Here is an 18,297-nt window from a genome sequence, read left to right as displayed (position 1 = left end):
TGTTGTTGTAAAGTTTTAAATATAATTAAATGTTTCATTAATTAAATATTATTTAATTAGATTTTAGTTTTAATCTTACATTAATTGATCTATTTTAAAATTCAAATTTTCTCTTATTCAAATTATTTAAGTTGAAAATTTAAATTCAATTGTTGTTGTAAAGTTTTAAATATAATTAAATGTTTCATTAATTAAATATTATTTAATTAGATTTTAGTTTTAATCTTACATTAATTGATCTATTTTAAAATTCAAATTTTCTCTTATTCAAATTATTTAAGTTGAAAATTTAAATTCAATTAGTTTATTTGGTTAATTAAGTGATTTTTTTAAATTAATTAATGTTGATTAATTAAAGCTTTTGCTTTTATTTTAGCTTTGAGTTAAATTTTAGGTTATGAATTAAAATTCAGATTGATTGCTTTTACCTTAAATGGTTTCATTATTCAATTAAATGAGATTTCAATCTAATTTAATTAACTTAATGAATTGATTAGTTTAATTAAGTTAAAGTTTTAAATATTTAGATCAAGTTAGTTAATTGATTAATTAAAGACTTCTGCTTAATCTAATCAATTAACAGTTTTAGTTATTAGTTAACTTGGAATTAGTTGGTAATTTAATCGTTTAGATTATTTGTCCATTTTTGTTAATTAACACGATAGGTTATTTAATTGATCAAGAGATTAATTGATGTTTTTCCTTAATTAAATATTAGGCTCATTAATTAATGAATTATTTACTTAATTAATTGAATTGTCCAATTAGTTATTAAATTGCTCAATGAAAAGTTCTCCAACTGTCCAAACAAATCAAAAAAAATTTTATGAAAATTTCGGCAGCTTTCCGATGTCCCCTCCCTACAAGGGGAGGTAAGGGAGGACACTCATCCTTCAAACCCACTGAACCAGATAAGATTCAACAGAAGCATACATATGATAATTGCATCTTGTTTTATATATAATCACCTTTCATTTTACGAAAGCATTTATATGATAATTGCATCTTATTTTGTGGGAGAAATATATAGAATAGCCTTCTTCTTTACAAGAGAATGTGAAAGGCATCTTCTGCCTTGCAGAAATATATATAAATTGCCTCCTGTTTTACAAGAGAATGTGAAAGGTATCTTCTGCCTTGCAGAAATATATATAAATTGCCTCATGTATTACAGGAGAATATATGGATGATGTTCTACTTTGCAGGAAAGTATATATACCTCTTGCCTTGCAGGAGGGTGTGAAAATTATCTTCTGCATTGCAGGAGGATAGATATAATTGTCCCCAGCCTTGCAGGGATATATATAAATCAACTCCTATGTTATAGGAGAATTTGACATATACACCATGCTTTGCAGGAGAGTATATATGGGTGTCTCCTGACTTGCAAGAGAGCATGAAAATTGACTCTTGTGTTGCAGGAGGATGTATAGAAAACACCCTGCTTCGCAGGGGAATATATAAAATTGCCTCATATTTTACAGGAGGAAGTTAGGATTATTTTCTGGTATGCAGAAAGTGCACAAAAGTCGTTTCCTATTTACTTCTATTGATGATTGTAAAGAGCTAAAAGATAGACTAATGAACGTATCAATTGAACTCTTGGCTATTATATATGAATTTTGAGGATTGAATATAATTTTGTATTTGATGTCTATATGATTTTAAGTTACTTCTATTGATGATTATATTAATTAAAAAAGATTAGTGGCTCTAGTAGATTAAAATATTTTTTCTATTTTCTAAATTTCTATCTTAGAAGTGACTTAATTTTCTGTGTTACAAATCAACAAAATTAATTCGGCTTCAAGCTTTTCATCTTCCTGATCAGTATTTGAACCTGTTTAAGCTTATCTTTTTGGTTAAGCTAATGACTTTAGACTGCATAAGGTTTATGTTTTAAACTTCTCTCCCACTTCTTGCTTAATTTTCCTAATCCCCAATCAAATAGGTTAAATTTAAGTTTTCTAAAATTATAATTAAACCAACTATTTTGCATACTATTAAGTTATGGGTAATAAAGAGAGTTGTGGGATTAGCATATATTGAATATTAGATAGTAGAAAATAGATGTGAAAGCTATTGATTTGCATAAAGGAGGGTTGAAAATTCTCCCATAGGACGAGTATATAAAATTATTGTCGAAGGATGAGGAAGGAGAAGAGGTAGATCAAAGGTAATATAGATAGAATTATGCTAAAATTGTTTGCTTAATATTAATTTACCATCACACATGACACGCAAATGAAAGGAGCAAGGATTCATAAAGTTGGCTTCAAATAGTTGGTTTAAGGCTAATGATGATGATAGAATATTGCAGAGAATTCCAGATTAGAGTTTTGTAAATCCTTATGCCTTGTTATGCTATAGGTGCTAATATGGAGCAATCATAATACTTCTAAATATTTTAAATACCACACAGTAACTAGTTTTTTTTTCCATGTTTAGGCTTCAGTGCCATCAACTTCAGATAGCATGAATGATGACAAACAGTTGGTAAAGACTGAAAATCTTTTAAGACAATCAAGCGAGGATGAAGTTTCTAGCCTTAAGAGTCAGGTAGCACAGTGGAAAAGGTTAGAGGTATGATTTATATCGTATATATTTCTGTTTATAATGTAGTTTTCCTATTCATAAGCCATATATATTTTATTATATAGTAAATGGTATGCACATTTTCTTTTTCTTTTATTAGGCAGCTGCAAATGCTGAGATTGTAAAGCTTAACAAGAAACTCGAGAGTGAAGCCCATCAGAAAGAGAAGCTTGAAGAAGAGATTAATATTCTAAAAAATAGGCTTTTGCAGTTGAGTTTCGAAGCTGATGAGGTAGGGATTTATGATATTCAATACTGTTTGAATATATGCATATATCATTTGTGAGTGCTTTCATCTGTAACCTTTATATTAACTATCTGATGGGTTATTGTACATCTTTATATGGCAAAATTATGGTTTTTTCTAAGTAACATGCCACTGGGATCATGCTAATTTTTTTTCTTCCTTGCTTTATGAAATTAGACTCGGAGAAGCCTTGATAGAGGTGGATCTGGTAAAGCTTTCTCTGGTTTTGACACCTTTATGTCCCAAGCTAGATCTTCTCAAATTCGAGACTCGGCAAATGGGCAGAAGGCATCTATTGCTAAACTTTTTGAACAAGGTGCTATGAGATTTTAATTTCCATTCACATTATAACATTTCAATGATTGATTTTAATTGCATCGTTGATTTCTTTCTAAGAAGCCTATTTATTTTTCAGTTGGTTTGCAGAAGATTTTGTCATTGCTTGAATCAGAAGATGCAGATGTGCGTATTCATGCTGTAAAAGTTGTAGCAAACCTTGCAGCTGAAGGTGATACATCCAGTTGACAGTATTTTCCATTTTTTTTTTCTTTTTGTGGCCTTGACTGTGGTCATGTAGTTGTAGATATTATTATGAATCCTGTGTACATAAAATGGAAACATTTCATAACTGAATTAATATTGCTTTAGTTAATGATGGCGAAGAATAAACAAGCTCTGAAGCAGTACGTGAGACGTGGGTGATGTACCTGATGATTTCTGTTAAGCTACATTTTCTGTTAGTTATATTAGATGACTTTGGAGAGCAGAGTAGGGTATGCATATTAGTTATTATGATTGCATCGGTCGGATAGCTGGAATGATGAATGTTGAGTTGAGTATAATTGACAGTGGCTAGAATCCTTTTTTTAAGAAGTTTCAATGACTAAATTTCTTGGATTGCTGTTTCAGAAGGGATAGAAACCTAAAAATCTTCCTGCATGCCTACTAGACTTTTACATCTGCCAATACGAACAAGTAAACTGGAGTTTTTATTTGTTTGTTTTAAAGAAAAAATTGGACTTTATCTTGTTACTATGTATCCAGAAGGTGTTGTGAAGTGGAAACATGTATCTTATCCATTTTTGCGTGTATATATATCTTATTGATATTCTTTTTTTCAATGCTCAATCTTAATATCTATGAACATTAGCGGTTTGCATTGATTACTTTTTTTGTATCATAATTACTCATGCTATTTTAAATTGATGGGTTTGTTGATTTCCTTGCTATTGTTCTTCAAGCAGAAGCAAATCAAGAGAAGATTGTTGAAGCAGGAGGCCTTAGTTCCTTGCTTATCCTTCTAAGAAGCTCAGAGGATGAAACAATACGCAGGGTAGCAGCTGGTGCAATTGCAAATCTTGCAATGAATGGTATTGCTCCTTTAAGTCTTGGTTCATGCTGTTTGGGTTTATATTATTTATGATGCTTCATCATATGACTTAGACGACCGAAAAGGCCCTGATGAAAATTTCTGTACTTTGTACACCCAATCATCATACATCCGTACATAAAATCTAAAATTTTTATCTTTCCAGAAACAAACCAAGAGCTTGTAATGGTGCAAGATGGCATCAGTTTGTTATCAATGACTGCAGCTGATGCTGAGGACCCTCAAACTCTTCGGATGGTGGCTGGAGCTATTGCTAACTTATGTGGCAATGGTAAACGCGGCTCCTGTTACAGATTTAGCATTACTCTGATAATATGAAACTGCTTTTTTTCTATGGTTTCATCGCCTAATTCTTTTTTAACCACCATCCTGCAACTGGTTATGTATTGGCGTGCATGGCAGTTGAATTTCTCCTTATTTTTATAATGTTTGGCATTTGATCTTAATGATCTGTGACGCTAAAGCAATAATCATAATCTAATTTATAGATTGTTTGTTCATATTTTGTAATTGTTATTCTTTGCACCTCAAGTGTATTTGAGATATTTTCTCTAGGTCAATCATGTGATATATTATTTTGCAAAAGAATTATGTGGATTCTCGTTTATTTGAAATGCATATATTGCAAAATAAAAGGGATTTGTCATTATGTACTCATGTTTTAAATATCAATATGGATGTCCATTTTTTCTTCCAGCTAAAATAATTTAGTTTCCTTGTTGATAAATGTTATTTATATATTTCCATAAATTTGGATATATTGGATTTGAAAAGAGTATTATCTAATTCACGGTTTCATCGTAGAAAGTTAAGCCAAGTAATGTGTTGTCAAAAGCCCCTTTATTCATCATCAAGTACCTATGTTGCACCGATACAGATACGACGACACGGGTACAACATGATACGGATATGGGACACGTCAATTCTTAAAAATACAGGATACGGGTACAGCGCGGACACGGCGTTATAATTTATAAATCATACATAAAAATTAAGAAAGCAATCAAAACATAAAATTTGAAATTACAAAACAAAAATAATAACAACATCATTTGTAGCCTTGTAGCTTATTATATCAAAATATAAGTAAGCATTAAATGTCTAGTACAACAACAAAAGCATAAACATAAATTGTCTAGCACATGAAATTTCAACTATTCAATATAAGGAATGATATGATTAGCTTCTTTTGTGGTTTGTCTTTGAACTTCTATATCATCTTCAATAAATATCATAGTTTCTAATTCAGGCTCATCAAGTGAAAGATTAGTAATTTCTAATATTCCCATATCATCAAGAGACTCAAATCCATCTCGGAAATGAGAGAACCTTGCTCGCAACTGCTGAAGTAAATACGCGCACTTTTTTTCGGATTTCTTTTTGTTTTTCAACGGACACGCATATCGGATACGTGTGTCCTTTTGAAATTAAATAGTATTTTAATTGGATACGGCTTTGGCATATTCGACACGTATCGGTGGCATATCCATGTACGGTTATCGGATACAACATGCCTTCATAAATAGGTGTATCGGTGCAACATAGTCAAGTACCATACTACTGCCTGCACTCACAACTTTCTCGTTATTCTCTATACAGGAAAAATGATGAATAAATAACAAAATTAATTTACCTTTTACGCTTTTTATTTCTTGGTATTCTTAGCATTCCGATTGGAGGGTATTGTTTTTACAATTCAAAATCCTGAAAGCATTGACCTCATAATTTTCAATCCTGAGGTCGTTAAAAAAAGGTTTTCTATGCTTGTCCTTGGTTGAAAAGACAAAGGAAACATAGCTTATAAATCTATTGTGCAGAACTCTTCCGTCGAATTTCAAAATTATTCTCTTCTTTCCCTTATAAAATCTGAAATTAAAATTCATATTTTAATTTATTGCTCCTCCACCCACATAAACCCAAAAGCTTAGATTAAAGAGGCCTCTTATCCTAGCCTTGGTCGAAACCCCCAAACTCCTATCTCCTCCATTACCGTTATTCTCCCTTGCTTCACATACCGTTCAAGAAGGAAGATACAACCACTCGGCCTACATCCCCCATGAATGGACGATCCTGAACAAGACCACAGATTCATATATGATCGTCAACGAAGAGTAGATGTGTTGAGATCCCATTTCTTCGATCTCAATTTGGAGATCAACCACACTGTTGACGACTACATCGACCAGATCCTATTCACTTTGACGTTTGTCATCGACGAGCACCAAATCTCCAGACAGTGGCGAATTATTCAACATTCACCGACTCCCTCCCCTCTTGCAACGTTTTCATTGGGCAATGTTGTAGGCTTCTTGTGTCTTTTGGTGGCGTCTTCAAGTTTGTTGAAATTATTCTTCCGTTAAGACAACCCTCAAGAGTGGGAGTAAGTGGAATTCAAGGTGAACTTTCTATTTGTTAACCGGTGGATTTCAGTTATTTATGCATCTAGCTTTACTTTAATTTTGTTGTTATTTTAAATTATCCTGCTAATCTAGTTTGTAATCGCATGCCAAAGCACATCAACAACTAAGAAATCCTAAAATCTAATCTTGTGAAATATTAATTTTAAAATTAGCAAGCCTAACAAATTTTTATTAAATTCCTGCAAATCCTTTTATGTTTCACATCAATCTACTTCCTCACTCCCCTCCGTGTGTAATTTTATTTGCTCAGCTTTCTAGTAGTTTTGAGGGTTAACTGGCTATGGGCATAACATGTCTTTAATTTTTTTTTAGTTTCTATCTCCATCTCTTGTTTTTATGAATGGAGTGTCAAATTCAATTGACACTTTCACTATCTTTGAAGAATATAATTCATTATAATTTCTAATTGGTGATATTTAGAGAGCTTTGTATAATGCTGGAGGTCATAGATAATTGAGTTTAATTTCTTTTTTTGGTACGGAGAAATATCTCAAGTCTCATTTTCTTATGCTTTGAACAGATAGACTCCAGACAAGACTTAGAGCAGAAGGTGGCATAAAAGCACTTCTTGGGATGGTCAGATGTGGGCATCCGGATGTTCTCGCTCAAGTTGCTCGTGGAATTGCTAACTTTGCAAAATGCGAGTCTAGGGCTTCTACGCAAGGTGGAAAACATTTTAACCTTTTTTCCCTCACCTTCATTATTTCTAATGCCATCTTTTCACTTTTGGGCATTATTTTGTCTAGGAAACATGATTATTCCTATTGTTTATATAGGAAATATTTTTCTGTGTATTTTAATTTCAAACTAAGTATTACATTGTTATTTTACTCGAATAAATAGCTTTGATTTCCATTGTCCAGATTTCCATTGCTTTGAGTTTGGCATAATCAAAGCTATTTTTGCATTGAATATATTCAAAAAAGCATCTTAACATGTTATAATGAGAATGCCAAACTCAATGCAAAAGCATGATCAAGATTAGAGTACAAATTATCATGAAATAAGATGATTCTATGATAGAGTATCGGGAGAGGTTTGAGTACCTTGCTAGTCGATTGGACCGACTTTCTGAGTCCATGTTAGACGGGAACTTCATGAAGGGATTGAAACCAGAGATCTGGGCGGCAGTTAGAGTGATGAGGCCTCTTGACTTGGGAGAGGTTATGGAGCTAGCTCAGTTGGTGGAGGATCAGAGACACCTGGAGAGAGGAATGGGAGGTAGCAGCTCAGGAGGCTCGTATAGGATGATCAACACCTTATTGACATCCAAGGAGCCAACACTAGATATGCTTTGGGGGACTTCAAAGGAAAAGACTGCATGAGGAAGATATGGGGATAACTTCAAGAAGCTCACAGAGACAAAATTATAGGAGAAGAGGGTGAAGGGATTCTGTTTTAGATGTAACGAGAGGTATACACCGGGGCATAGGTGTAAGGACTGAATTCTTCAAGTTCTTACCGTTTGTGATGAAGAGGGTGTCGTCTTTTCACCTTGAGGAGAAGGTGGATCTTTGGGAGGAGAGTATTGTTAGACCGGTCCAGCCGGTCCATACGGGATCAGCTCATGTAACAGAGGTGGAAGAGTCCGCCTCCTGTATGAGCCGCACAAGCCGCAAGATCCAAGGGGAGTTGTTTTGGAATGATTTTTGAGGGAGTTAGGAGGGAAATTTGAATGTAGGGACTGTTTAGATATTTTCTTTTGAATTGTATGCATTAAATAGTTTATTTTCCTAGGGTTAGGGCATCTTGAATTTGGCTGAAATTTGAGATCCCTTAGGTTTCTGGGCTCTAGCGGCGTTTAGAGATTTGGGAAAGATAAATCCTCCTCTCGAATAGAGGATGAATTGCATCTTAGTGTTTTCCATTTCTATTTCATCCAATAATACAAATTATCTATTGTTTTCGTGATTTTGTGTGGATTCTTGCAGAGAATTTTTGCTGTTTTCCAAAGATTAAATAGGAAATTCTTGAGATCTTCAAGTGTTTCCTATCATATACCACGGCCTGAATGAGAGATTGGCAGTGTTGTTGTTGCCAACAGTGATGTGGTCGGTCCCTTGGTAAGGTTGAGGATCGATGATGTTGTCAAGTTGGGGTGTGAGCTGCGATGATGCTCCTGAATCTAGGTACTAGTCGGAATGCTCTAGTTCATTGTATGCAGTGAGGGCAGAGGAAGTGAGAGTGACATAGTTAGGGTTCATCATGCGTCAACAAATAGGCGCTGACTGGCCTCTTTTGCCACATATTTGATAGGTGGTGATAGGAGAGGCAGTGTTGCGTCTGGGTTGGGTTATGATCTTGACCGTTATTGCCTTGTCCTTGATTAGTGTAGAGAGTTGAGTGAGATTCAGGTAATGGATTGTATCTGGATGATTCGACAGAGAGGTTGATTTCCTCGTTGATTAGCAGGGAGTATAAGTCTTCCAGACTTAAGGGAGTTGGCTTGGTTAGAATGGAGGTTTTGAAAGCTTGATATTGTTGTGGCAAATCATTTAGGGTGTATAGTATAATGTCTTTGGTGTCGACCGAAGATCCAGAGGCTGCGATGTTGTCAACTAGCATTTTAATCTCTATAAGGTACTGAGACATGGACATGGACATGGTGGACATGGAGATATTGTGTAGTTGATTTTTTAGCAGGATTACACGTGAGCGGTTGGAGGCTTATAGCCTGTGCTCTATAGTTAGCCAGATGTCATGATTGGTCTCTAGATGTAGAGCATAGGGAAGAATGGAGGCTGTGATGGTGGAGCAGAGGGCCGATATGAAGGCGAGGGGGCGCGAGAGTGCCGTCGAGGTAAGAGACGAAGCCATCTTCTCTGAATAGTTTGAGGATTTGGGAGCGCCATGTGGAGCAGTTGTCGTTAGAGAGGGGAGTGAGAACAATATTTTTGATGTTAGAGATAACAATTTTAAGGGATTAGGGGATTGGGTGTTTGGTGGAGGTGGGTCCAGGTGCCGGGTTGTTAACGTGTGATGTTGCGGAGTGCTCCATGTCCACTAGTAGCCGTTAGGCTGAAAAAGGGCTCTGATACCATGAAGACAAGGTACAGCTGGAATAAAGGCTGTAAGCAGCTGCAGTAAAATTCTAGGAAGAAGAAAAAGCATAGAAGGAGGAGCTCCTTTTTACCTAATGGTCATTTCATTTTATTCTAACTTAAGAGCTATTACAATTACTATTTTCTTGTGTATATAATGTAAAAAGGTTGGCTAGATGTGTACGTTGGCATAAAGTGAAGATGTGCTTTACACGTGTATGGTGTGGATGAAGTGATGAACTGTACAGTTTTTAACCGACTGTTATTAATTATTGTAGAAAATTGCTCCTCCACATCTTCTGATCAATGCTGCGCCGTTTCTGCTGAACTGGCAGACGCTGTTATGAAAAATATTACAGCCACCTTGTTATATGCTAGATACGCAGCAAGCAATGCCCCTGGCAGCCAAGTGTTGGCACTGTACTAACTTAGCCTATCCAATAGCCAATAACACTTGTCATGCACTTCTAGCTACTCCTCAATACCCACCAGTCGACTGAATCCTAGACGCCAACACAACATCCCACCTCACTCGGATCCACATCAGCTTTATAACTCCAAACTGTTTCAAGGAGCCCAACAAATCATCATTTGCAATGGACAATCCATTCATATTTCCCATCTATCAAAGCATACATTCAACACATACTTTGAAACTCATACTTTTTCGTCTCCATATTCCCAATCTTTCATACAACATTTTCTTTGTCGGTGAACTGCGAACTTGACCCTGACAACTCATGCTCTCTGCCTTTTGATGCTTTTCGAATACTTCATGCTCTCTCCAGCCTACTCCTCAAAGTGCCCTAAGTACATCTGAGCTTGTGAGGGCTGCTCAACTTGAAACTCTCATTAATGAGAAAATGAAAGCCTTCATAGCCTTAGAACAAGCAGGTAAGTTAGTGGGAAAAGGTCACCTGTACCAGCTAAGTACAATTTAGTACAACAAAGGGTTATTCAGTATTGAAGTTCAATACATTTAATGGCCACTTGTCATAGTTTAAAGCAACCTGTGGTAATAATGAATGTGTAAAAGTTTCTCTTCCACCAATAGGTTAGGAGTTTGACCTTGAATTAATGGCGGAAGAGAAGCTTCAACACATCCAATATTAGAATAATGGAAAATTGCGGTCTCGAAGAAAACAATAAAAATGGGATTTTTCTAATTGCATATCATAATTTTAGAATCTGTAGGTAACAATCTCTGTCATTCAATGTTTTAATCTATATAAAGAGCATATTCAGCAAATCTTCTTTTTGGGTTTAATGTTAACATAACATAACATAAATTTAAAACTGATAACATTTCTAATTGTTTTGATGACCTTAATATTCTCAAGTCTCCATAACAATCAGATCAGCCTGTAACTGACGACTTGAATATTTACATATCAACTGTAGGAAATAATACTGGGCGTTCACTTCTAATTGAAGATGGAGCACTCCCCTGGATAGTCAAGAATGCCAACAACGAAGCTTCACCAATCAGGCGGCATATTGAGCTTGCCCTCTGTCACTTGGCACAACATGGTGCGTAGACAGGTCCCCTCTTCACGATTTATTATTTTGTGTGGAGTCCGGACGTCAAAATGCGCCACATCACCCCAAAAATGTACCGCGCTCAGTTCCGAGCTCGGTACCGAGCACGTAATCGGACTGGAGGACCGGCCGGTGTCCGCACAAAATAATAGCTCCCTCTTCACACCCTAAAGAACATGATTTGGTGCATATTCTCATTATTATTTTTTACAGAAGTAAATGCAAAGGATATGATTAATGAAGGTGCCTTGTGGGAGCTTGTTCGCATTTCAAGGGACTGTTCTCGAGAGGACATTAGAATGCTTGCTCACAAAACTCTTACTGCCAGTCCCAAATTTCAAGCAGAATTGCGACGATTGCGCATAGAATGTTGAGATATACGGATTGATTTGCAAGCATTTAAGCATGGAATCTGCTCTTTTCAAGGAAGCAGAGATGATTTGATCTGAAATTTCTTCAAAACCTTCATGAATTCAAGAGGGAAGGAGGTCTGAAACTATTCTCACCTTGGATGGAGCCTAAGAATTGCTATTTGATTCATGATCCTTTGATCGATCAGGCAAGCCATACCTAATCATTTATATCAATTTTCTCGTTTCAATCCTGATTACTAGCTTCATCCAGTTAAATCACATTACCAGCCCAGCTTTTGTATAAATGTGTATATGAAAAGAATTGGTTGTAAGCTTGATTGGAGAAGAAAATTTGTAGGATCATCTGATTTCTATAATCCTGAAACCATATTTTAATTTTTGGGCTGCAGATGTACTGAAACTTCCTGTTTGGTTTCGATTTATTTTATAATTATCATAGCTGGCATAAGTTTTACGAACTGCTTCGTGTAAATATTTGTGCTATAATCATAATTAACTTTTATCAGTCATATTGGATGAATTACTAGGATAAAACAATAATTACTAGGATAAAACAATAATGAAATGTATTATTGTTTTATCATATTGATGAATTAATGAATTTATCAGTCATATTGGATGAATTACTAGGATAAAACAATAATTACTAGATCCTAAACCCTAAATCCTATATTTTTGCTTTAGTAATGGATGTTCTCGCTAAACATTTGCAAGAGGATGCATCTTGGTGTATGCTTTTTGCTGATGATATTCTTCTTGTTGATAAGACTAGAGAGGGAGTTGAAGATAAACTTGAATTATGGAGGTCAACCTTAGAGTCCAAAGATTTTTGCTTGAGTAGATCTAAAACGGAATATATGGAGTGTAATTTTACTATTTTAGTAGTAATAGACCTAGTGAAGGGATTGTGACTTTGGGCGATCAACTTATTAATAAGAGTACACGTTTTAGATATCTTGGATCTATTATTTAGAGTGATGGTGCAATAGTTGGGGATATTATCAGCAGAATTCAAGTTGGATGGTTGAAGTGGAGGAATGCATCGAGCTTGTTGTGTGATAGAAAAGTACCTCTCAAACTTAAGGAAAAATTCTATAAGATGGTGGTGAGGTTTGCAATGTTTTAGGGTGCTGAATGTTGACTCTTAAAACAGAAGCATAATACTAAGTTAAGTGTGGTAGAGATGTGGATGCTCAGGTGGATGAGCGGCTTTACCCATAGAGATAGGATACGAAATGAGCATATATATGAAAACTGAAAAGATTGGAATTAGAAGATAAGATTAGAGCGAGTCGCCTTAGATGGTTTTGTCACATGGGTGTCTTTTTGATGATCTGGTTAGGAAAGTAGAGGTATTAGATTTGAGAAAGAGTTGGTTAGAAAATATTAAATATTATATTTCTTTATTAGATTTAAATGAGAATTTGACTTTTAATATGACACAATGAAGAAAAAAGATTCATGTAGCTGGCCCCACGTAATGGGATAACGGCTTGATGTTGTTGTTGTTGTAATTATAATTAACTTTTATTGTCTTGAGAAATAGTTATTTAACTGTTCTAGAATGTGTTTAAGTAAACTTAAAAAATAATTAAGTTTTAATTAATTTGTAATCAGCTTAAATATTTTAACACTATACTTTTACTAATTAGTATACAATGTAATTATCGTAGGCCTAATTATCATAGAAAAACCTAATTAGCCTATTTATCATATTGATGAATTAATGAATTTATCAGTCATATTGGATGAATTACTAGGATAAAACAATAATTACATTTCATGGTCATAATTTTAATTCTTATTTATCTCTAATAAGTTTAAAAATTCATTGTCAGAATTATTTCTATTCATTATTAAATTACTTCATATTTAGTTATCAGATACATCTAATTATTATACTAAATGTTCAATTAGTTTAATATAATAAAAAAATTGAGATTCGTGTTTTTAAAATATTTGAAAATATTCTTTTAGCTATTTCCATATTTTAAGAAAAAATTTCTTTTTTTTTTTTTTTTTTATTTAACTGTAAGCATGATAGCTGATTTTTAGTTTAATCGTCGTTTCTAAAATATTAAATAATAATACATAATTAATATGAATCCAATATCTTTATATATGCATATAAATAAATTAATTTGGCCTGTTTGCATGTTTATTTTTTATTCATTAAAAAAGAAGAATCTTTGATTTTTTCTTCATTGTATTATAATAGAAAATATCTTGCAATTTGCTATAAACATTTAGCAGCTTAAGAAGCAGAAAAGTCTTTACATCTTAACTAAAATTTCAATTAAAAATTGAATTTGATCATTGGTAGCCAAATGCGAGGCTGCAGCACCAAGCCTGCAATCCTTCTTAATCCTTAAGAAATATCAAAATGATCATTCATTGATCATATTAAAAGATTATTTTGATCCCTAAAATCTTTAAAATAATTTCATGATAAGACTATTTGATTGTTTTTTAATGAGTGTCGCACCAAAATAATCATTTAATATAGTTGAAGACTATTTTGATCTTTCATAAAGAGTCGACAAATCATTATGATCATTTTTTCTATTAAATAAATATGGCCCCCAATTGTCCAAATTAATAAATAATTGCCTGTTAATCAAGTTTTTTTAAAATAAAGGGGAACATTTGTAAAATAGAGGTTATAAATGCTGCAATAAACAAGAAAAGCAGAATTTTCTCAGTGAGTAAAATATACAGATTTCTGCTGCAGCCATTGGTTACTCTATCATCTGTTTAGTCTTTTTTAAGCACCTTCATAAATTTATATGACATATATGTTTCAGAATCTAAAGCATGAGAAGTACAGGGCAGTTAAAACAAATATTAGAAGCACTGAACGAAGCAATTAAGATTTCATTTGGTTTTTAAAACAACTTTTTAATAAATAAAAAAGAATATTTATACTAAAAAATTATTTTAATAAACATAAAAAACTATTCCGAATAAAAATTAAAGTTTCATTTGTGGCAGTTTTCTTGTTGCTTTATAAAATAAAATTTTAGTACAAAATTTTTTTGAATTAGAAAATTTTGTACTAAAAAAACGTTTTCAAAAGCAATAAAGAAGGTGTCATAAACGAGATTAATTATTCTGTGTGAACGCCATCCGGATACCAATCAGAATGCTCCACGTCACCCCTTCGCTCGATACCGCGGCTCGAAGAGACCAATCAGAATGCTCCACGTCACCCCTACCTTTGCTCGATACCGCGGCTTGGTACCGCTCGGTAATATAATGCTGACGTGGTGGATTATGATTGGTCTCTAACGGCCTCCGCAGAGAATAATTTCTCGCAAAAGAGAAGCCTAAATAAGTTCTCCTATGAATGTTTCAGAACATTACTGCTGTTCAGAAAATATGCTGTAATGATTAGTAATTACAGCATTTTCATTTCCTGTTTGAAGATCTAATTGATTTGTAGTTCAGACAGTGGAGAGAAACAATGAAAATGAAAAGAGATTATTTTGTTTTATTTGGATGATTTTGTGTTTCAGGTTGTTCTAAAACTATAATTTTCTTATATAAACTTCATATTTTGGCTTTAAAATTAAAAAATAATTTTTGATTTTTCTTTTAATTCTTCTAACAAAAAATATTTGTATAATTATGATTTTAAATAAATGTCACTATCTGAGACATTAATTTTATATTGCTATTGATCTAATTTGTGACTAGACACCACATTATTAATATCCTTCTTATAATGTCAGTAAAAAAAAATTCCTGAGCTGCGTCAAAACTGATTTTGATCATTTTGATTTATTTTTTAATAAGAAATTAGCTCTAAGTCAACGTTATAAAAACTAATATATTTGTGATCAAAGACAGTCTGTAATTAGCTAGAAATTATTATGTGCGAAGTCCAAACGCGAGGGGGAACCATCTGTATTCTGTGAGGGTACATAGCAAATACACAGTAATAAATAAAACTATGTATTTGCTATGTATTTATTATGTATCCTTACAGAATTCGAACGATTCTAGCTGTCCAAACTTCGCATATAATAATCTCATCCTACTCAAGCAAAAACGACTTTGCATAATTAAATCTAAGGAAAAAAAAATGAAGAAAACAAAAGTGGGAGCTCAAAACAGTATACTAATGTACAGGCCAACAGAGCGAACTCAATCACACGTTGTGTTATGTTGAACTAACTGTTTGCACACATATGTTTGTAGTTAAAAAACAGAGGGAAAAGGCCACATACTAAATAAAAATATTAAATACATCTTTCATATAGCTTATCACATGCAGTAAGTTTTAACAAATCAGTATGAAAAATCTCATTATTTAAACTTCTTATTTATTTTAGGTGAAATAGTATAAATTTAAATATATATATATATATAATATATATAGATATATATATATACATATAATATATAATATTCACCAAAATGTTCTACCATTTATCTTTGGTAAATATCCAATTCATCAATAACCAACAGCCTCTAACCTTTTAACAAAATTTAAAAAGAAAATCAAAAATAATTTATATAGAGACAATAAGATCTTTATCTATGCAATCAATCTTTTAACCTATTAATTAGGAGCTTATAGATCTTTAATTCAAGATCTTAAATGGGTTTTTAACTTTAAAAAAAAAAAAAAAAAAGATCTTAAATATATGGGTGTCAATAAATGACACAACTCAGATCAAACCCAAAAATATGAGTTTGGGTTGAACCATTTAATTAACAGGCCAAGTTTGAGTTTTGCATTTCGACCGTTTAATAAACATGTAAAGTTCAAGTTAACTCACCAACCTAATTTTGACTCAAAAAAACATGCTTATTATTTCCCCTTATTTTTTTTTTATTTATTAGTATAATTTTCTCATTTTTATTAATTAATCTAAAATTTATTACTAACATGTTAATAAAAATATATTTTTAAAACTAAAACGAGTTATCGAGCCAGTTCAGCTCCACGTTTTTGACCCGTTCTTTAAACTGATCTTTTTTTTTTTTTTGTTAAAACTCACGACGGGGCCTACGCGTTAATTTAAAAATTGGATTATCTGGTCCTTAGAAGGAACATCCAGCTCACCAATGCTCATAAGAGCTACAAAATAAAACCTAAAATCCAGTGATTCCTTATACTAAGAGTTACAAAAATCCCTAATAACATTCTAGGACTGCAAGTATTCGGATATTTCGGGCCGGACCCGAACTCTACTTAAATAAACATTATAAACCTAAATTTACAATTTAACTCATTCAAAGTCATTAAGAAAAAAAAAAGTTTATTTTTTTATCAATTATTGTCTCATATGTTAGTTGGGCCATCTCTATATATGTTAAGACAGCGAACTGTCACAGTTAGGCGCTGTCGTAGCGATAGCAACGTGGACGTTGACGCAGAAGCAGCGAGAAGCGGCAGGCCATTGATTCTCTTCCCTTTCCCCCTCAGCTCAGCTCATCGATACCCGACGAACAGATCGCTTTCTCTCTCTCTCTCTCTCTCTCTCTCTCTCTCTCTCTCACATGGGAACTCCTCAATGGTCGGCAGGTTTATTTCCATTTCACATCCACATTCATATTATATTTTGTGAATACCATCCCTTCCCCGCGATGCTCGCTGTCATGCAATATAATTTTATTTCTGTGTTTATCATTTTGAGCTGTTCATCGATTGCTCTTCTTATCTTGCTCTTTCTCTCTCTAGTTTCTTTCTCTTTCTATCTCTACAACTTCAACTCTCTGGACATGGATGTATTGGTGCCAAGTGAAGAACACTTGCTCTTGAAAGCGAAGGGTTTGATGCGATGTGGCGTCCGTTGGGGGTTGGGTTGCAAATTGAATCAATATCCTTTAGGGTATTTTTTTAACTTAGCCCCAAGATTAATGATTGGATTGATTGTTGACTCTTGATTGAAGACCATGAGCCATACAACTCATCTTGATCCGTTGGTTATGTAAAATTATTCTGTGCGGATACGGACGTACGCCGTTCAGAGACGAATCAAAATGCGTCATGTCATCCGTTTGTTATGTACGGAGTGACGTGACATGTTTTAATTATTTGCCTTCGGACGGTCCGGTGTCCGAACATAATAATTTCTCGTTGGTTAGGAGCTCTGATTTTTAACCAAGAGAAATTAGGATTTGACTCTTAGGTATGTGATATGTGTGTGAGTTTGCCTTACTTGACCTAATTAAATATCCCAAACAAAAAGACAATGATCCAAGCCTGGCTCAAATGGATCGATCTTGACTTGAGTCGAGCTTATTAGATCAAATCGGGCTTAGCTTGCTCGAGATTAGAAAAGGATTATATGTATATCTCTTTATGTATGGATGCACATATATTTATCCATTTATTTAAATTTAAATGAATGGATATGCACATATATAAATGTATAGTTATGAATTTATATGTGTACGAGTTTATGTATAGAGGCATATGCACATATATTTATCCCAATTTTATATTTTTTTTATTTACTTGTTTTTTTTTTTTTTTTTTTTTTTTTTTTTTTTTGGTTAAAACCCGCGGAGGGGCCTACGTGTTAATTTCAAAAAAGATGTTACAATGTCCTTAAAAGGATCCACTAGCTCGCTAATGCTCAAATGAGCTACAAGGAAAAAGTAAAAAAGACCTATGAGCCTGTGGTTCCTCAATCTAAAATTACAATAATTGTAAATAAAAAGACAAGGGCTGAAATCA

The 18,297-nt window shown here is 33.5% G+C and overlaps 1 protein-coding gene across 4 annotated transcripts in view; it reads left to right on the top strand.

The window, feature by feature from the left end:
• LOC110100540 (kinesin-like protein KIN-UB) overlaps nucleotides 1–12,064 on the top strand; it is a 58,668-nt gene extending 46,604 nt beyond the window's left edge. For 3 of the 4 annotated variants that reach the window (XM_020828087.2, XM_020828086.2, XM_028692536.1), the window contains 9 exons: nucleotides 2,449–2,583; nucleotides 2,696–2,827; nucleotides 3,020–3,158; nucleotides 3,258–3,350; nucleotides 4,087–4,212; nucleotides 4,378–4,503; nucleotides 7,173–7,316; nucleotides 11,095–11,223; nucleotides 11,446–12,064. In XM_020828087.2, the coding sequence (XP_020683746.1) occupies nucleotides 2,449–2,583; nucleotides 2,696–2,827; nucleotides 3,020–3,158; nucleotides 3,258–3,350; nucleotides 4,087–4,212; nucleotides 4,378–4,503; nucleotides 7,173–7,316; nucleotides 11,095–11,223; nucleotides 11,446–11,606 (1,185 nt within the window). In that variant the 3' untranslated portion in view covers nucleotides 11,607–12,064. The remainder of the gene's footprint in view (nucleotides 1–2,448; nucleotides 2,584–2,695; nucleotides 2,828–3,019; nucleotides 3,159–3,257; nucleotides 3,351–4,086; nucleotides 4,213–4,377; nucleotides 4,504–7,172; nucleotides 7,317–11,094; nucleotides 11,224–11,445) is intronic. The other variant, XM_028692535.1, reaches the window with a different exon arrangement.
• Nucleotides 12,065–18,297: the final 6,233 nt, after the last annotated feature.

The sequence above is a fragment of the Dendrobium catenatum genome, unplaced genomic scaffold (genome assembly GCF_001605985.2).
Source record: "Dendrobium catenatum unplaced genomic scaffold, ASM160598v2 original_scaffold_224352, whole genome shotgun sequence".
Lineage (NCBI taxonomy): Eukaryota > Viridiplantae > Streptophyta > Magnoliopsida > Asparagales > Orchidaceae > Dendrobium > Dendrobium catenatum.
Note: the sequence above shows the minus strand (reverse complement) of the source record. Positions and strands in the feature narration are given on the sequence as shown.